The sequence below is a fragment of the Halichoerus grypus genome, chromosome 3 (genome assembly GCF_964656455.1).
Source record: "Halichoerus grypus chromosome 3, mHalGry1.hap1.1, whole genome shotgun sequence".
NCBI lineage: Eukaryota > Metazoa > Chordata > Mammalia > Carnivora > Phocidae > Halichoerus > Halichoerus grypus.
This window is the reverse complement of record NC_135714.1, coordinates 94,138,639-94,160,476: the sequence shown is the minus strand read 5'-3', so window position 1 is coordinate 94,160,476 and position 21,838 is coordinate 94,138,639. Positions and strand designations below refer to the sequence as shown.

At 36.4% G+C, this 21,838-nt stretch overlaps 1 protein-coding gene across 1 annotated transcript in view; it reads left to right on the top strand.

Moving 5' to 3' along the window:
• The window catches only part of LOC118553816 (bifunctional heparan sulfate N-deacetylase/N-sulfotransferase 4), a 300,517-nt gene that overhangs the window by 245,756 nt on the left and 32,923 nt on the right, over positions 1–21,838 (top strand). Inside the window, exon 8 of the mRNA XM_078068202.1 lies at positions 16,398–16,580. Coding sequence (XP_077924328.1) covers positions 16,398–16,580 — 183 coding nt within the window. The remainder of the gene's footprint in view (positions 1–16,397; positions 16,581–21,838) is intronic.

Here is a 21,838-nt window from a genome sequence, read left to right as displayed (position 1 = left end):
TTACTTTGTTTCAGGAGCAGAAGGGTCATGAATATGAAAAGTGTTGATTTGTGAGACAATTTGTCATTATTAAAATTAGTGCTCTGTCAACCCAAAATCTCTTTCAGCAATCCTTTTGTGTTATTGCAGCTGTTTGTTGAGTTACCAGATCCAAATGTTCTAGGAGATCCAACAGTAGTGAATGGACTATACTTTTTAATCTATAATAGCAGACTATCATCTGTAATGGGAGATTATCAGGATATGACACATGTTAAACACTCAAATCTCAAAGAACTGCTGTGACAGATAACCAAGGATGGAGCTGTTTTGGTACCGGGAAATGGACACTTGACAGGAATGTTTTTGTTCACAATGCTATTCATGTATTTTAAAATATAGCCTACTGGCATGCAGATCAGATTTGACAGCTTGGGAACTATAGAACATTTTGCTAGTATAACAAAAATACTGAGGCCAGCAAAACCCATAGTTATAATAGTATACAATTGAGAGTGGAAAAGGAGAAAAAGAGAGAAGGGGGAATAAGGTGAAATGGTGAGATAAAATTTTAGTTTCTTAAATCTTATATACACATGGCAAACCACTGTGAAGTTACTGTCACACAGTGAGGTTGGCCCCCACACCAAACCCATTTTAGCCACCTGGTTCACAGTAATCAAAATTTCAGTACCTCTATTTTTAAATATCATAATATGTACTTTGATATTATTTGTCACTTGTGATGTTTCAGTAGAGGATTTATTCTAATATGCTTTGTTTAGTGCAAGCTGGAGAAACATTCATATCCTTTACACAACTTCTTTACTAAAAGGCAATGAAGGCAAACAAAAACAAAAACAAAAAAACCCACAGATACTTCCATATAAGGAACAAATACCTTGTTCCTCCCTATAAGCTACTTCAAATCAATAATACAAGTGATATTGATTTAACACATGTTAGAACAAGTTTTAACATAAACGTTACCTCTGTTAAAGTATTTAGATAAAATATTTTTAAAAGGTACCATATCACTATGATCCATTACAGAAATATTATTGAAAAACATATGAATATATACATTTATGAGAACTCTCACCTGAGCTACATTGAACGCAGCTTCCTGCGAGGTAAAGGATTCCGTAAGAATATCTTAAGCAAGAATCCATAACTCTATAGCCACTTTCAGTTCTAAGAACATTATAGATATTTTAAGTTGAAAGTTGTGATTTTAAACCCAAATCAAAATTCTTTTCTTCTCCCAGTGCTGACTATGTCAACCTGTCTCCCCGGTAGCTTGGAGTCGGTGTGTATGTGCACACGTGTATGAATGAATGTTCAAGTGAATGTGTGTGAGTACATGAGTATATCTGAATGTGTGTGTGTGTGTGTGAGAGAGAGAGAGAGAGAGAGAGAGAGAGTATATGTGTGAGTGTCCAAAGTCTGGTGTCTACTCTTCACAGTGTATATACTATTTATCCATGATAATCTTCCTTATTCTGAAGCCTGCTTTTCAGAAGTTAATGTAGGTACTCTGACTTTCTTTGCTTTGTGTTAGCATGGTATATCTTTCCATCCTTTTACTTTTAACTTAGTTAAGTCTTTATATGTAAAGTCAGTTTTTTGTAGACAACATATGGTTGGGTCTTTGTTTTTAATCAATTCTGACAATCTCTATATTTTAATTGGTGTACTTAGACCACTTACAATTAATGGGATTACTGATACAGTTGGATTAGTACCTACCATGTTTTAACTGTTTTATATTTGTTGCTTTTGGTCTTTGAAACCTTTTCTTTTTATGTTTTCACTAGTTTTAATTGAGCGTTTTAGATGACTACATTTTATTTTCCCTTCTTTATACTTCTTTAAAAAATTAGTAATGGCTCTGGAGTTTGCAGCATACATTTTTAAGTAACCAAAGACTATTTTTAAATAACACTATTCTGCTTCGTGTGTAGTGCAAGTACCTTGTAACAGATTATTCACAATTCTCTCCTCCATTCCTTATTCATAAGGTATAGTTACTCAATGCATTGTTACTATTATTGCTGCATACAGTTATCTTTCAGATCAACTAAGAATAAAAAAACTAAAATATTTTAGTTTACCTTTATTTATTCCTTCAAACACTTTTTCTTCTTTATGTAGATTCTGAACTACAACATTTTTCTTCTTCCTCAAGAACTGCTTTAATTTTTTTTAATTAAAAATTTTTTTCAGCAAGTTTGCTGGCAAAGAATTTCCTCAGTTTTTCTTTGTGAAAGTATTTATTTCTCCTTCATTTTTCAGGGATAATTTTGTTGGATAATGAAATTTAAATCATTGGTTTTTAATCTTTCAACATTTTAAATATTTTCTTCCATTCTCTTCTTGCTTGCATGGTTTCTAATGAAGAGTCCACTGTAATTCTTATCCTTGTATGCCTACAGGTAAGCTGTAGTTTTCCTCTGGCTTCATAGGTGTGGTTTATTTGTTTGTTTATTTATTTGGCATTTATTCTGCTTGGCATTCTCAGGGCTTCCTGGATCTGTGGTGTTATATCTGTCATTAATTTAGAAATTTTGCAGTTATTATTACTTTAAATTTTCTTATACTCTATTCTCTTTTCTTATTCTGATATTCCAATTATGCATATATTATACTTTCTGATATTTTCCCACAGTTATTGGATGCTTTGTTTTGTTTTCATCATTTTTTTTTCTCTTTACACTTCTATATGGGAAGCTTTTCCTTACCTCTCTTCAAACTCCCTGATCCTTTCTTTGGCCTGGTTGAGTCTATTCATGAATCACCAATTCACTGCTTAACACCAGTTCATCCAGGATAGTCTCAGCATGGCAGGCATTCAAATGCTACCCCTCTCAGGAGGCCTGTGTGTGTTCATTAGAAGTCACAGCAGTGATAGTTGGCACCCATATCCCATAGCACAGAGAATGGATATGGGAGATCCAAGTTCTACTCAACCTCTTTCACCAATACCTTCAGCTGCCACTGAAACCACACATCCTAAAGCCTCTTGCTCTTTGGAATCCCTTGCCTCAAGGGAATTTCTCTTTGTAAGTATATGCAAAATAACTAAAGCCAAGATGTTTTCCCTGTTGTCACCCTGACCCAGAAGAAATTTATGAGTCTTACCATAGAAAACTGAGCTAGACCTAGAAAGAAGCTTAAAAATCCTTCTATATAGTTTTAACTTGAATTCTAACCAGAAGTCATTTTTCCCCCTTTTCAGGGATCCTACTTGCCTTCTTCATCATAACTCTCCAAAGATAGGAGAAAGAAGAGAATCAGCATAAGTGAATTCTTTATTCTTTTGTTCCTCTTTTAAAAGGGCGTATTGCATATCCCCAATTTCATAGTTGTCATTTATCAGACTACTTTCTTGCTGTTTAAACAGTTCTGTGGAGTTAAAAATGGGTAAGTGAGTTCTGTGGAGTTAAAAATGGGTAATTGTCAATGTTTCTCAATGCTCCTTGGTAGAAAATTATAGGTAAAAGTATTTTTTTTAGTATGGTTAACCAGTAGCCATAAGGTGAGTTAATTAAAAAATAAAAATAGGGGTGCCTGGGTGGCTGTCATTTAAGCATCAGACTCTTGATTTCAGCTCAGGTCATGATCTCAGAGCCCTGAGACTGAACTCTGCATCTGGCTCTGCGCTCAGCAGGGAGTCTGCTTCAGATTCTCTCTCTCCCTCTGACCCCCAAAATAAATAAATAAATCGTTAAAAAAAAATATATATATATATATATATATACTTTAAAGATTTAAAATGGGTGCGCCTGGGTAGCTCAGTCAGTTAAGTGCCTGACTTCGGCTCAGGTCATGATCTCAGGGTCCTGGGATTGAGCCCCACATTGGGCTCCCTGCTCAGCAGGGAGTCTGCTTCTCCCTCTCCCTCTGATGTTTCCCCTGCTCGTGCTTTCTCTCTCAAATAAATAAATAAATATATATATATTTAAAATAAATAAATAAATAATAAATAAATAAATAAATAAATAAATAATTGAAAATATTACTACTTTTGGAAAGGACAGTGGGGATAATTTCTATCTCTGTCTTCCAACAATTACTAAGAAATCCCTTGTCCCGCTTTTCTTCCATTTCATTAATTTGTCAAATCCCCAATTCTGTAAGAATTCAACTGTCTTCATCCTTCAGATCTTCAGCTGGCTTCCAACTAGTGCAATGCTGGAGAATATCATGCATATTGAAGTCTATATAAATTTTTATAGGCTTACAAGGCTCTCAGAGCAGCCACACCAAGAGTCTAAGCTTTCCTTTTTAAATCTCTGGTTCTCTATAGCCACTATTTTAAAGTTTTTATTTCTCTTAATATTTTGTTCTATTTATTCTTTCATTGTTTCCTATTTTGTTAAGATTGTTCCAGTATCCGTCCAGTTGCCTAAGCCAGGAAACAGAGTAAAATATTTGATCTGTTCTTTTTTTATCCCTCACAAGCAATCAGACATAAATCATTAGAGATTTATTACCTTTTCCCCATCTTTATTGAGCTATAATTGACATATAATATTGTGTGAGTTTAAGATGTACAATGTGATGATTTGTTACACATATTTCTCAACATTATTACCACAGTAGAGTTAGTTAATACCTCCATCACCTCACATAATTACTATTTCTTTTTTTGTGATGAAAACAATTAAGATTTACTCTCTTAGCAACTTGCAAGTATATAATACGAGGTTATCTATAATCACTATGCTGTACATTAGATCCCAGAACTTATTCCTCTTATAAGTGGAAGTTTGTATCCTTTGACCAACCTCTCCCCACTTCCCTTACCCCTCAACCCCTGTAACCACCTTTCTACTCTCTGTTACTGTAAGTTTGGCTTTTTAAGATTACACATATATGTGATATCATACAGTGTTTGCCTTTCTCTATCCAACTTTTTTCACTTAGCAGAATGCCCACAAAGTCCATCCATATTGTTGAAAATGGCAGGATTTCCTTCTTTCTCATGGATGAATAATATTGCACAATCTCCATGTGTTTAAGGTCAGTTACTGTAAGATTATTACGATCCTTTGGTGGTGTCATGTTTCCTTGATTTTTTATGTTCCTTGAGCTCTTGCATCTCTGTTGACAGATTTTGAAGTGATAGTCACCTCTTCCAGTCTTCACTAATTGACTTTGGGAGAAAAACGCCATCCTTCAGCTCTGCTCGGGATTCTGAGGTTTTCTCAGTCTTTTTATGAACACACTTGCTCCAGGCTTCTTGCTCTCTCTTTTGGTCAAATTCTTAAACTTATATGACTTCTCTTAATCCTGCAACACACCGGGCTGGGTTCTGACAGATTCCCTTTTGCTTCCCCAAGGGTGGAGCTAAAGCTCACATTTGTGGTTTCTCTGTGGCCAACAGATTCTGGCGTTTTCTGCACGTGCTCACTAGTTATCTTTAGTGCTTGTTCTTGCCACCCCTTGGAGCATGCACTAAGAGACAGCCACAGGGTGAAAGAGTGTGAGGGGAGGGATGCAGAGCACCGGGGTTGCCTGTGGGCTATTTGGGTGGGGAATCTGTGGGCAGGTGTGCTCAGAGGCTGCTGGACAGGCTTTTCAATGGAGTCTGAGAAACCATTAGAAGGATCCATGTCCCTTTAAATAAGAGTCTTACTTGCCACTCGCCAAGCCTGTTCCCACCTTCCAGTCACACAGTCCATGACTCAGGACTCTGGATAAGTTGTGAGGGAAATGGGTCTCTTTGGCAGCATTCTGTCCAGCTGTGGAAGGCTAGTGCTGGCTCACACCATCTCACTTTCTCCCTCAGGAGAAATCATAGGTTGAGAAAATCTCTCTGGGCCCTGACTGTGCCATTCTGGGGGAGACATGATGTGGGTAAAGTCAAACTATTTCTCTTAGCCTCTCCAACATATCCAAACGTATTTTTTTTGCTATAACAGTGATGGGCTGGAACTTCTCCACTGGGAGCCAGCTTTCACAATCTCTCTTATCTATAGGTGATTGTCTAAGAGAGTATTCTCCTGGACCACATCCAAGAGGGGATGAAACCAGTTTACAGGCCGCTGCAGGGTCCACAGTTGGGACCAAAGTCTGTATTCCTATTACCCGATGCTCTCCTGGGAGAGACTCCTTCCAGGGTCCTTGGCATATGATACTGGATCCTATAGCTCCCTCAGTGTTACCTCTGTCTGTGGATATATACCAAATTGTTGTGGGCGGGGTGGTGGGACAGGGGGATGGACAAGAAGGACAGACCTCTTATTCAGCCATGTTGCTGACATCATTACTTGAGATTCACTATCGTAACATCACTTGAATCTTAATCTCTCTCCTTTCCCATTGTTATTGTTCAGGTCATCATTATGTATCAATCATATACCTATAAAAGCCTCCTAATCTCTAATTTATACCCTTTTTTGTAAGACAGTCAGGATATTTCCTAAAAGGTATATCTGACTATGTCTCATCCCTACTCAAAATCCTTCATTGTTTCCCTGTTGTTCTTAGTATTAAAGTTCAAACCCTTTAAGAATTTAAAAGATCTATATGAACTGGTCTTTTCCTTTCTCTTATTACCTCACTACCTGTTATGGGTCACATTGCAGTTTTAGTTTCTAAAATGCAGTTCTCATCAACCACCTTTTACATACACAGATCCTTCTATCTAAGCCCCATGACCTCAGCTCTATGTCACTCACCACTACTCCAACCCATTTTTCTCACCTGAAGTGTCTGTAACTTGCCATATTTCAGATCTCAGCTCCAAGGTCCCATTTTTCAAGAACCCTTCCACAAGTCACAGGATCACAGGATTTCCAAATCACATTGTATTATAATCTGCTATTTTCTTTTCTATATCCCCCATTTGATCCTAAGCACCTTTAGTCAAAAAGCTATGTGTAATTCATTCATGATTATATCTCTAGTTCCTAATAGACTGACAGGCACTTAGTAGGCATTTAATAAATATATGTCAATTGGTTGAGTGGATAAATAGAGATGACTTTTTCTTTTTTTCACTGAAAACTGTCGAACTCTGAGGCTATTAGTGCAGCTTACATTGATGACTAATGGACATGTTTTCTCTACCCATTGGCATGCCCAACGATTATTCCTGGGGTTATGATTTTGCACTTCAGTGACTTTTATGTGGCATCACTGCAACATGGTTGGAAAGGAGATTGATCTCTTGAAAAGAGAGTAATGCTAGGTAGCTCAGCTGGGAAACAGTTTTGGTTGTTTGTCTCTTTGTGTGTAACAAAGGCAGATCTTTGCTCAAAATCAGAGCATTCTAAAAGGCAATTACCATGACATCTAAAACCTCAGTTCTGACTTGACTACTAAAAGGAAAACAAAACACAAATATATGCAATAACGATATGGTTGGGAGCATGAGTTGCCTTTTAATGACTTAGGCCTCTATTAATGTACAAGAAAAATGAAGAGTAAAGCTCCTGCTCACTGAAATATAGCAGGAGCCTTCTGTTCTCTGTTAGAACAGCTGCCCTATTTACTGCTGCTTTGGTGAAGTCACTGCCCAACTTCTCTATTCAGGAAGATCAGTGTTTACACTTTAGTTGGTCTTGAATCAAAACAGTTCTGATTTGTTAATAATTCACTAACCAAATATTATGACTGAAAAACTGGGACACCGGTAAATAATCAGATGCAGAATGGAACTTCTGTTGCATTTAGCCTGATAATGGAAATGGAAAACACAAAAAGAAAATGTAATTTAGCAATCCATCGTATCCTGTTAAATGCCAACTCTTTCCAGGGTTTTAGGATAGTGTTTTGTTTTTTGCCTCACGTCTTTAGAATATGGGGAATAGTTAGAAACCAGTTAAGTCACTCCACATTTTCTATTAGCAAAAGAAGTCTATGTTACCAAGAACTCATTTTTATTTAATGAATATTTGTTGTGCGCCTAGTTTGTGCCAGGCATCTTACAGAACACTGAGGACACAGCAGCAGTAGCGTGGCTGGGCTCAAGGAGCTCACATTCTATCATGCGAGTGAGGGAAGCAACAATAAACAACCAAACAAATCCATAATCTGTCAGTGTCGTGGAGGGCAAGGAGATGGGGAGAGGGTTGGGGGTGCTCTTTGATTTAGAGTGAGAAGGAATAAGGCAAAGAAACATCAGTTCATTACACTATAACCCTTGAGTAATGTCTGTTTCTAAAATCTACTCGTTGCACTTCTTGAAATGAAACAAAGGATTCCATTTAACAATCTCCCCCTATATTGATTTTTAACTGCAGCTGTCAGAGGTGATTCTGGAGGATAAGACTTGCATTTATTAAGAAATAACATGAAGACTACAAAAGAACTTCATGTATTAGGTATTAAACTTGGTAATTTTTACTTTGTATACATGTATCCAGCATTTTTTGGTTTAACTGGAAAACATGTTAATTATCATAAACATGGTATATTTACAGTTGATTTCACCAGAACAAAGAAATACCAAATTTACTTAAAAATATATTATCTCTGAGATATAAATCAAATAATTTAAAATTGTATTTGATGTGTTAACTATCCTGTAAGTTACTTTAATTGAATATGCATGATGACGATAACTTTCATATGTTTTTTATTTTAAAAAATGTTTCAGCATACCCCAATCCATTGAGCATCACCTAGGCCTGTAAACTAAGTTACTGTTTTCCTTTTCAGTAGAGAAGTCTGAGATTCAGGGAAGTTAATTGGTACAACGAGGCAGAGATAGTCCTCATACCCAGGCATTCTGGTTCCAGATTTCATGTTGGTACTGTCCCACTGTAGGGAGGCCAAACCAATGTGAATTATACCAGTAACCGAAAATCATTTTCTGTATTTTCTGACTTATGCGATAAATAAAGACTCCAATAATAATATTTTAATCACTATCTCTTAATTTTTACATTGTTTGATTGGCATTATTTTCTCATTAAACCTGCTCCAAATTAAAACAAAGGTCTAATTTTTTTCACACACCCAAGCAAGTCTTCCTCTTAATAGACAAAGGTATGGGATGTTAAAACATCAGCTAAAAGAATAGTAATTAACTATTAATGCCTGTGGTGGTGCACATTTTACATGAAACCACACTGAAAGTCACATAGAGCAAGAGCCTCCTTTACTTAGTGAAGTAGCCTGAGTAGGGGAATCAATAGTTGAAGTTTAATCTGTGGATATTTAAAGACATGAACTAAATCATTCTTAGTAGCTTAATTTTTTCCCCCTGTCCATCTGATCTACAGATGGTAAGATATGTTTGATTTGGGAGCTTTTCTGTGCTTCTCTTTCCTTCCTTCCTTCCTTCCTTTGTTCCTTCCTTCCTTCCTTTGTTCCTTCTTTCCTTCCTTCCTTTGTTCCTTCTTTCCTTCCTTCCTTCCTCCCTTCTTTCCTTCCTCCCTTCTTTCCTTCCTCCCTTCCTTCCTTCCTCCCTTCTTTCCTTCCTCCCCTCCTTCTTTCCTCCCTCTCTCCCTCCCTCCCTCCCTTCCTTTCTTCCTTCCTTCTTTTCTTCTTTTCCTTCTACTCTTCTTTCTCTTTCTAAGAACAGTTCTTAGACAAGCCTGTTAAAATCAAATGTGTTTCTTTAAGATGGGAAGATTAGAGTTACTTTCTAGATCTATGACACATTTCCATTAAGAAACATCTTAATCTTCCCAAATGAGATAACAATTTCTCTCTTCAGTTTATATTATCTTGAAATGTTCAGAGTCAATTATCAGTTGAAATGTACATGTGTGTAGAGATGTAGATATTGAAATATTGACTTTTATTTTGTCCATTTCTAAAAAATATATAAAAATAGGTAGATGAAATGTTACTGGACCAATTCTAGGAAAAGTATACAATGAAATGTTGTTAGTTTTAACCTAAGATTATTACAAATAAAATCTACCGGGTAATTAAAATGATAAAAAGAGAGAAAGCAGGAAATACAAGGAAGTTAGATGAACTTGTTGCCAAAGCTTTGGCAGAACCGTATGTGGGAAAGAGCACTGATTCTGAATTCCCATGCCCTAACTTTGAGCACTGGATTTTCTGGGAGTCCCTGTATAACCTCACAAGGATCACTGGAACCCTTTGGTCCTTGTTTCCTTTTTTTCTTAAATTGGATAGTTTTTTAGTACCTAATCAAGCAATACAACAAAAGAGAACCTAGGACCATATGGCAAAGTTATACAAATAAATTAACACTATGATTCAACAACATAGTGTGTTAAAAAAAGATGAACCATTGACCAATTATTCAGTATGTGTTACATTTTTAAAAAATAAAGTGGTATATCTCAATAGTGAATTCCAAGCTAACGATGGTCTTTTAGATTGAGTAGCAGAATAATATATTAGGTTCAAGTAAATAGTCCTTACTTTTGGTATCTGAGAACATAGATGTAAACATTTACCAAGTTATTAGTTGCCCAGGACTTGAAAGATATTACTTGGAGTGTCTATAATTATTATATCCCGTGTGAGGGTATTTTTGTGTGTGTCGTGTGTGTTTAAATCTAGAAGTATAATTGACATTCACATTGGTAATGTCTGACACTCACAGTCTGACACTGAGTATCTCCTGTGTGGTTCCAGCCTATATCCAAAATAAAATAAAGACACAAATTGCTTTTTATAGGAAAAATATGAGTAGAATGCCAAAGCCCATCAGATGGGCGGTCAGGGATGTCTCCCCCTATATTCCATCTATCTTCACATTTTATGAGAACTAAAAGCCTAATCGATAATTTAACAAGCTAATGGGGCATATTTTTAAACACAATGGAATCATTCTGAAAAGGGGCACACCAGCAGGACCACAGAAGCAAAGATGGAAACTAACTGATGATATTGAGTGCTTATCTTGAAAAGTACTACGCTGTGGCATGAGCATAGGGCATGCTGCCCTAAAGAGGGGTGTATCTCTTGTTCTGCAAAGCTATTGTTTCTTTCTGTATTTGTTACAATAATGTATTTTTTTCTGATGAACATGTATCTGACTACTTTGTAAATGACTTGCTTTTCAAAGGTACTATAAAGCACAGCACTAATATCCAAATACTTAATGTCTGCTTCATGTAAAAATGTATGCTCTGAAAAATGATTTGAAATTCTAATTTAAGATACTGTATTCGATATTCTGGCTATGGATATTAACATCCACACAATTTACCATGACATTCTGTTTGTCATACAAGTAGGAAAAGCAAGGAAGCTCTTCTGGTATTAGAAGTCTGAAAATATTTTAACTCAATTCAGAGGAGGCTGTTGCTTCATTTTATGAATAAAAATTAGGCCTTTGTGTTTTTATTTCATTTTTCTCTTTTTTCTTTCTCCATTATTTTGGATGTTAGTGACTTCATAAGAGGCAAAGTAAAATGCTTACAAAATAACAAATTGTATAATTTGTAACTAAACACTCAGGAGGATAACCACTTGCCCACATTTATATAATATTTTTCCATTTGTCACTATGACAGTCCTTTTGCCCATATTTAAGGATTATCCATAGAGTTCAATTATTTTTCTCCAATTCCTTATTATCAAGATTTATATATTACTGTATTTAAATCCTCCCTTTTCCTTGGACTATAGTTACATCATTAAGTGGATTTATTTCACAGGTAATGATCTCAGATTTGGCGGAAGCATATTGCGTCTAGCATTCAGAAAAGCTGTTTTGTTTCTAATGAATAATTAGACTATGAGAGTGCCTTCAAGTTTGGCTTTCAGCTTTACACCAGATAAAAGGAAGTGATTAGACTTGTTTCACGCTGGTTATAAGGGAGTTAAGAATGTCGCGAGTTGAGGGAGGGACTTAGGCGAAGTGTGGAAAGTAATGGAGAGGCAGCCCAGAGGCCGCTTGATGACAGAAGCCAAGGCTCCCAGACCTCAGGGACTCCCTGGGAGGCCTGCCACAGTCAGCCTGCAGACATTAGCACTGGATATCTTATTCTCAAACTCATTCATTGAACATGATGTCCTTGCCTGTCTTGGTGGAACGAGTGAATCAATGTGCAGCTCTGAGCCGCGATATCGTGAGGTACTGTGCGTTGCATCTCTAACCATTTGCACGAGTGGAGGATAGTCCTACCTTTTCCAGGTGATGCTTTGGGGAGTATTGAGCAAGAGTATTCTTACTATATAAGTAAGAAAATAACACTCAAAATAAATAAATAAAAAGGGCAGGATAAGCAGAGGGACAGGCACGGTCATGTAAAAAATAGGAGCAATATATCACCAGCCTGTGAAAAATTAATTTGCTGCTATTTCGTATTGCACATTCTTTGACTTCCCTTCTTTATACTTCAAACTACAGCGATTCTTAATTTGTCTTATTCTCCCTACACTCTCCGAATAGGTTTTGTTTTTTAAGCAAGTCATTTGTCCAGCAATGCTAAAACTAAAATGTTCCCTCTGCACAATAGGTGTTTTTAGCAAGTCGGATATGCACAGTTAAGCTGCGCCTGCAGAATTTTTCTTCTTAACGTGCAGTCAAGTGACCATGTCCCAGCACTAATTTGTTTCTAACAGGTAAGGCAGGTAAACAGGTTGCCCCGTACAACAGTGACAGCAGCCGTCATGGCCGGGGCGCTCCTTCTGTTCTCAGCCGAGGGACGTTTAAATGCAGAAGCATGCCTCAGCTTAGAACCACACGTCTCCAGACTCTGATTCCCTCGAAAGGCAGATTTTTTTTCCATTTGCCCAGCGTTAAGTTTGATACTTCCATTTAGAAAACAAGGCTTGTTCTCCTAAGGAAATTCTGCATAAATGACTTAAAACTAGTCTGGGACAAAAATCTTTTAAAGGCATTATGTTAATACCCTAATGAAATGATAATATACATCTGCCCATGATATAAAAATAATCTTTACAGTATTCTCCAAGTAGTATTTTTATTTATAATTTTGTCAGATTTTAGACACTCACAGGTGCCTTAAAGTTCCACCTTAAAATAATAATGCTAGAGGGCAGGTGGTAGATTTCTAGGACATTATTATATTTCTTCAGGCATTTAGCCGGCAGCTTGGTTTTTCAGAATAATTTCAGTCCTGAGAAACTATAATTATCCTGAAGCACACTACTTATACTGTCTTATTTCTTAATTACAGTAGTGACATGAGATAAATGCATACTTATTGGGATCAAATGCACATTATTTTGTGGTGATTATAAAGGGGTTTTCATGACAACAATTGCAATTATATGGTCATCAACTACTGATACTATGTTATGTTCTAGAAACTCTGTAATTAAGTCCTGCCAAGAGGACACTTCCTATTTGGGGGGGGTGGGGGTGGAGGGAGCGGTGGTGGGAAGCTTAGAGGGAGAGAAGTTAGCCAATGTAAAAATTACTGAGAGACATAGATACCCCGAGCCTGTTCAAATGATTCTACATGAATCTCAAGTAACAACATTGTATCAACAAACATTTGGGGAATTTGATTTAAATTTCTATCTAAACAAGCTGTATAAAGAATCTTCTTTAAAATAGCCTTTCTCTTTTCTGACCTTTAGAATAAAGAGCTTTGAATACACCCCACCGGGGAAAAATGGACTGGAAATATGATAGGAGTGATACTGCCTTCAAAAGATAAATCTGCAGGCAATCAGTAATATTCTTTCAAATACTATAATTCATCGTTTTAAAAGTTTTCATGTAAGATTCCAAAAATAATTTATCTTCTGTCATTCCAATTTAAAAGAAGAAAAGAAAAAACTTTAAGTTACCAAGACATTACTTACATAGATTTTCCACTTTTTTCTATAGACAGATGTCTTTGCCTTTTTTTTTTTTTTTTTTTTTTTTTTTCAAAAAAAGCAGAAGGAAAGAAAAAAGATGGATGTCAAACTCTATGTATTAAAGTCTTTGGGTGAAGGTGTCAGATTTGGGAATCAGATGGCCTGGGTTTTAAATTCTGCTCTGCCTTTGACTAGATGTGGGACTTGGACAAGTTACTTAACTCTGCCTCAGTCTCTTCATCTGTAAAAAGGGACAATAACTGTATCTACCTCATAAGAATTATCTGTTAAAGTACTTAAACTTTTTGTATATATAAAGGGCTTAGATTCATGCCTTGCACATAGTAAGCACCATATACTTTATTATTATTATTATGGTATTATTTTTTGTAATTATTTTATGGTATTATTTTATGTAATACAGGGATATGAAGGACAATGGACCAAGCTCTCCCACTCTCTTTCCCACCTTCATCCATGGTGAGGAGTATCTCTAATCATTTTAATAGGCTTTCCTCAGAGAATTTTTTTCAGCATTCTAATATAGTACATTGAAAGAGAATGTTTTTTTTTTTCCAAAGTAAAAAGGACATTCAATGAACCTGATATCTTTAACTTATAACTTACTCTGGCAATATTTTGCCAGCCTATTGTTTGTTTTATTTTGTTTTTTAAATTCTGGAACAAGCTAATGCCTTGTTATTTTTAACACCAAAAGTATCCTCTTTGGACATTTGCAGTTATCCAATGACATGTTAGGTCTTGGACGCAATAGTTCTGCAATGTATAATCTTTATTGCATGGCTAGCATTCTAACCAGGTTGCAATGACATGATATTGGAATGGTTACTGCAAACCGGTTTTTATTTTCACAATAGTTCAAACAACCCAAATAAGCACACCAAGAAATGTAAACCCTTTAAAAAGAGTCAGTAAGCATCCATAAAAAAATTAGCCATGCAACACTTGCCTTTCTATATACTGACGTGTGGATATTATTTTCTGGTTAACATCACATGTTGTATTTGTTGTAATGTTATTATTTCTAACATTCTATTACTGTTACTTTTCCAATGAAGTTAATAAAATATATGTTAACTTCTCTGAAATATTTATAGTTCTAAATAATAAGTAATAAAATGAATTTTTGAGATACATGCAAATATAATGAGATTGAGGAACAAGTACAAATACTGTGTATGGTAGAAAATTATTAATTCCCTTTTTATGACTTGCATTAGTCATCTCTACATGCAATCTCTACAATTTAGATCAAGAATATACAAATTCTCCTTCATTTAATATTTTAATATTCCAACTGCAGTCTCTGATGGATTGTATATCAGATTATATCTGTAATCATATTCAAAATTTTTGTTGCTGTTTCCAGAGCAATCAACCTAGATTTTACTTTTTCTTAGTCTCTGATCTACAAAAATACAATACCAAAATGCTATGATATTTTTAGAGTTAATATAGAAATAGGAAATATTGCAAAAGGATTAATAAGTATGGAGGAGTTTTTTGGCTAAATGCAATCAGTTTCAATGCAAACATTAACAATTTCTTTATTGCAGTAACTCTTCATTAGACCTTTGAGTCTAATTCCAATTTGAGTCTAAATCTAATTCAATCTATGTACATACCTAAACCAGTAAAGATCTGTAACAATTGTTTTATTTTAGAACTAGTCTAATTCCTAATTCTGGTTCTTCACTAGCCTGGAAGTTATTAGGTTATTGGGTTTGATGATGTTGATTCTACAATAGGGAAAAACTAATATGGAAATTAACACTATATTTTTAATGAACAGTGAGGGGGAAAAGAAAAATGCAACTTGAATTTCCATTTTAAGAGTGAGTTTAAGAGTGATTTTAAAATAGAAATCAAATGTGTGGCTTTCCGCTTGTGTTAGCTGTGCAAACTGCCATAAGAAGATACCACAGACTGGGTGGTTTAACCAACAGACATTTATTTTCTCACAGTTTTGGATGCTAGAAGTCCATGACTGAGGTGCCAGCAAATTTATCTTCCTTCTGGCTGTGATAGAGGGAGGGAGGGAGATGGGGGTAGAAGAGGAGAGGGAAGAATGCAGAGAAGAGAGAGGGAGGGAGAGAGAGATGGAGGAAAGGAGGGAGAGAGAGGGGAAGTGAGGTAGGGAAAGGAGGAGAGAGGGAGGGAGCAGGGGAGAGAAGGAGAGAGAGAGAGAGAGAATGAGTGCAGGTATCTCTTCCTCTTATAAGGGCTCAAGACCTATCAGGGTGCCTGAGTGGCTCAGGTCATGAGCCCAGGGTCCTGGGATCCAGCCCCGTGTGGAGCTCCCTGCTCAGCTTCCCAGCTTCCCCCTCTCGCTCTGCTGCTCCCACTGCTTGTGTGCTCGCTCTCACTCTCTCTATCAAATAAATAAATAAAATCTTAAAAAAAAAAAATTTCAGGACTAGGGCCCTGCCCTTATGACCTTGTTTAACCATAATTACCTCCCTATAAACCTAGTCTTCAAAAAGTCACATTGGATGCTATGGTTTCAACATATATATTTGGGAGGAACACAATTCAGTTTATAACACCACCTCAAATGATAATTACACCTCTCAAGAAATTCCAAGGTTAGGTGAGGTCCTGCCTAGAGCTTCTATGCCACTTCTGAACTTAAGTATGTTATATTTTATGGTCATTTTTATTTATCTTTTATCTTTCAGATCAGCATTTTCATGACCCATTTGTCGAACTATGGGAATGACCGCCTGGGGTTATATACCTTCGTGAACTTGGCCAACTTCGTGCAGAGCTGGACCAACCTGAGATTGCAAACTCTGCCCCCAGTGCAACTAGCACACAAGTACTTTGAGCTCTTCCCTGAGCAGAAAGACCCTCTCTGGCAGGTAACGCTAAACATTCTGTCCTGTAGTGGAAGGAAAGAAACCAGTACCTAATTTGTATTAGGAACTCTGTTGGAGGTATTAAAACTGACATTTAGCCCAAACTTTTTTTATTCAATAGTTTCGTTCACTTCAATAACATTTTTTGTTTTATGGATTAAGTGTATTTTTTGTTTTTCTGGGGTTTGGTTGGTTGGTTTGGTTGGTTCTGAATTTTTGCTTTGAGGAGGCTGTTTTATTGTTGGTGTCTTCTCAGTGTTAATCATTTTGACTCTCATTTAGTGTGAGCACTAACTGGCAGTAAAATAGTTAGGCGCTGGGTATCTAGGGAGATAGAAACCAAGAGCAGTCATAATCTAAGACCCTATAACTAAACCCTAATATGCATGTATAAACACAGATAGTATAAATAAAAAGGGAAAAGCAATTTTTTATCACATGCTTATACAGATTCTGTCTTTAATATGTCTCCATATTTCTTTTTTTTTTAATATTTATTTATTTATTTATTTGACAGAGAGAGACAGAGCGAGAGAGGGAACACAAGCAGGGGGAGGGGGAGAGGGCGAAGCAGGCTTCCCGCAGAACAGGGAGCCCGATGTGGGGCTCAATCCCAGGACCCTGGGATCATGACCTGAGGCAAAGGCAGACGTTAGGGGCCCTTCCATATTTCTCTTAAATCTAACTAATCTTTCACCAGGACCAGATCTATTGGTAAAAGAAAAATTGTCAGTTTTAGGATTGCTTTTACAAATAATTCAACTTCATGTGGGAGCCACGCAGCCTCCATGTATGAAAATGTAAACTATCTGCTTCTTAGCAGTTTTCTAGGAAAATGCCACCTCCCACTTTCTTGGTTCTTTATGCACTACATTGCATTGACGCACACAGTCAATAAGCTGGCTGCAGAGACAGAGCACGTAGGGCCCTGCTAAGCGGCTGGTAGAGGGGTAGCATCATCATTACTGAGAAATCATTGTGAAACTGACTTTTTACCATCCATCCTCTCTCTCTATCTCCTCAAGACTATGTGTTTCTCTTTATTCCATAATTCACGTTACATGCATAGACTCTGTGTCTATGCAGTCCGGAATTCATCCAACACATGTTTCTTAAGCATCTACTATGTGTAAAGCAAGGCTAGTTGCTCTAGAGAATGCAAAGAAGAAAACACAGTGTTTTCTCTCCAAGTCAGTGAAGGGTTTCCTTGTTACTCTGATTCACTAGTATGTATTTCAGAATGTGCTTTAAAACTGACTGCTACAGTAAGTCATACTTTATTCTGATGATTTATTCAGGAACTCTTCACTATTTGTGTTTATGTTGAACTACACATTCTAATTCTTTCACACTTCTAATAAGTTGCTTGATCATCTGTTTGTCTGGTGTATAAGTTAGACATAAATAAAGACATAATTATTATGGTGTATATAATACGAAGTAGCCACTGGATTTCATAAAGGCAAAGCATAAATAGCGTTATTCAAAAGTGCTCACACACTTATAGAATTGATAAATCATTGATAGTAAATCAGTTCTTTTCTCACACGTGTTTATTTATGAGATATCTACAATTCATGGTATGATAACAATAAAAAGTAGCCAACTTAACAAAGGTTGCAAAGAGTTAACATATAAAAAATGAGTCAATAGCCCCAAGCTCTAATCTTCCTTTTCCTTTAGAGGCAGAATTTTTTTTTAGATGAAGGATTTGTATCTCTTACTATTGTGTGAGTTTTTTTAATTAAGAATTGTATCTATTGATATAGGTTCAATATCAGTGACACTGTTCCTTTTTGGTAAGGAATGAATATAATCAAAGATACACCAGTTCTGAAGCACCTTGTGTTCCGTTGGTTAAGCATCTGACTCTTGATTTCAGCTCAGGTCATGATCTCGGGGTTGTGAGACTGAGCCCCGTGTCAGGCTCTGTCTGCACTGCGCGTGGAGCCTGCTTAAGATTCTCTCTTTTCTTCTCCCTCTGTCCTTCCTTTCTTTCTCTCCCTCTTAAAAAAAAAAAATATGACCAATATGATTGGTCAATTTGATGATCCTAAATATTGATTGGATTTTCGTTATGTATGAAATACTGTGTTAGTTGATTGGGGGTGTAAATGAAAATTAGAAACAGAAAATAGAACTATTTCTTGGAAAACTATATTATTTTGAAAACATAAGAACATAAATATATACAAAACATTTATAAGTGCTGACAATTAATTTTGAATAGCATCATAGAGTTAATTCTTAGGTAGTTCTTAATAAATGATAAAATTAATCAGAAAAGGCTTCAGAGAGTTCACAAATTTTTGTTATTGCTGTTGTCATTTGTATGTTTAGCAATTTTAATATATATTATCAAAATAGTTTATTATAAACATATTTAAATAACACTGAAGAGTAAATATTTACTAAAAGAATCCCATTTTATCAAGTGAATTATATGGTTTCTTTGGACTGAAAAATAAAGTTGCAAGCATTTCTCATTAACTAAAGTGCCATGTATTCTAAATATGTTTAAAAAGGAAAACAAGAAATAGAAAGCAGAAGAGCAGTTAAGTTCAAGACAGAATTATTCAGGTACGTGAGATTGTGAAAACAGTTGACCTATTGAAGCAAATCTGATAAACTGCGCCAGTGATAAACCATGTTCACGAGACTGCAAATGGTTAAGTAGAGATAAAGTGCATAATACTGTCTGAGTCCCTTTCCCTGGCAGTTATCTCTTCTTTCCATATTCAGATTTATAATGATAAACAAAGCAGCTGTAAGCATTATCATGTTCTTTAAACAACATGAATTTAATTTTACAAAAAAACGTATGAGCATAACCAGCACTAATTAAGTGTGTTGTAGCCCACTCATCACAGGCCTACAGAGTTAGGATAGATTAATATTATGTGTCTGTCATCGTTACATATTCTCAAAATTGAGGTACTTTTTTGTGTTTCAAAGCATGCCTTCTTATTTAGTGTATTTCACTTTTAAAAAGTACGTCAACTGTTATTTTTCTCTAGATTTTTAATTCACACTTTTTTATTACTACAAATAAAAATAAAACATGAAGAATGATGATCTTCACATCTATTTAGTTTGCTTTGGTTCTTTATGCAAATTTTCATTAGCACCAACTACCATGTCTATGAAACTGCTTTGTCACCTAATTAAAAAGTGCAATATGAGTATCTATCGATGGACAGCATGGTAAGAACAACACAGAATGTGTCTGTGCTCCCTTCACTAGAAGCTGCTTCTTTCAAAGCTGCTAAATGTGAGAATATATGCTGAGGACACACATGGAACTCTATCCCTCGAGTTTATCCTCCTCAGTGTAGTCCCGAGTGTGTAAGATTCTTAAAAGTATTCTCACGGGTTCCTGTTAATTCATACCGCTTTTTGTTTTGGGAGAATAATTACTATGAAGCATGGAAGAATAGGATTTCCTTTTTTTCTTTTCTTTTTTTTTTAACTCTCATTATAGAAACCAAAACCACAACATAGGGGCATTTAGAAGGTCAGATTCTTGCACATTTGCTAATCGATGCTTTTAAGCTCTCAAGCTGTCAGGTTAGCTCAGCCTCAATCTTCACTCAGTCACTCCAGACTCTCACTATCAACAAACATGCCAAGCGTGATGTGGATTCCCGCTTGCCCGCGTGACCAAGGGAATGCTCAAAGAGATGCAGGGTCTCTCTCTCTCTCTCCATGCCAGTATTGCCAGGATTAAAGAAGTAGGAAAGAAAATCACAGGGTGCCTAACCTTGGGAGGTTAGCACCTTTGTTGACTCTGGCTGTGAAATCATCCAACTCCAGCTTACAGATCATGAGATCTGAACATCCGTGACATAAACAAATCAGAAGTTCTAGTGAAACACACACACTGCAGATTCTATTACTATATGCCTGTGGAAGGAATAAATGAATTCTGACCCAGAGAACTATAGATTGTAAGAGTAGGAGAAGAAGTTAGGGACATCTAGCCCAATCTATTCAGTTTAGAGAAGACACAAGTGACACCCAGCGAGGTGAAATATCTTGTCCTAAGTCACTCGGATTACTGGGGACAGGTCAGGAGTAGAGCTCAGGTTCTCTTATTCCTGCTCCAGTGTATTTCCGGCCACACCAAGATGGTGGTTTTACATTTAGAAAAATAAATCTACTTCTATCTTGGACTCTCTCTGTAGGACGATTTCAGGCATACATTGTTACTTTAGAAGAATCTGGTGGTGTATTCAGTGTGAATTTATTTGACCTACACTTTTGAAGTACCTACGTAATAGAAAGGTCTTTGCTTTCACAGAACTTACAAACCATAATAGCTCCTGGTTATGTGAACAAAATGACATTATGAATTTGTTTTCCTGTTTATTCCTCTCTCTTCCACTCTATTCCTTATTTATGACTCTGTTATTGCACTTACTGTATGGTCTTGCAGAGGCTTATGCCTGTCGTACACCAGCTCATGCAGACCTTACGGGGTGAGACTAGGTTTATACATGTTCGTAACCTAGAGCCCAGCATGGTACTGTAGCTGCCGTCAGCACCATCTCGTGAATGAATAAGCCAAAGCAGAGGCGGGTGCCTGTGCACAGAGAACAGTCAAAGTGGCACACTCGTTTCTTAGAGAACAGTAGGGATCCAATGGGAAATAACCTTGAAAAGCACATACAAGGCAGCTGGGAAAACTTTGAAAGCTACCAGAGTCATCTGGATTTGATAGGCAACAAGGAACCTATACGTGTAGGTTCTGAAGATGAGAGTAAAGTAATTTAAAAAAAAAAGGTTGGCCAATAAAGATTATACCAGAAGTCTTTTTGCAGGACAGGTAAGAACAGGGAGGTACTAAAGTTAGGACAGTAATGTAGCCATGAGAGAGGGAAACCCCAAGTTGCTTCATGGTTGGGAAAAAAGTGAGACCTTTAAAGAAGTGTGGCAGCAATTGTTTGTGGGGGAGACACTGAGATGAAAGGAAAACTGATCTGCAAGTAATCACCCCACAGCTGGGGAAACAAGAGTTCGATAATACCATAGTTTTCCTTTCCATTTATTCATCTTTTAGCCCCTTCCAGTGAAATAGCCGGAATAGTTCCTCCTCACTTCATAGATGGTACAGCAGAGGAATAGACATCATTACCATCTTACGTATTTTTTCCTAATCATAGTTTGAATTTATGTATTTGTTACATTTATCTTCCTAATTCTAGTATTCTGAATTCTATTCTAAATACTAGTAAGACTAGTATTTAAACCTTTCAGGAATG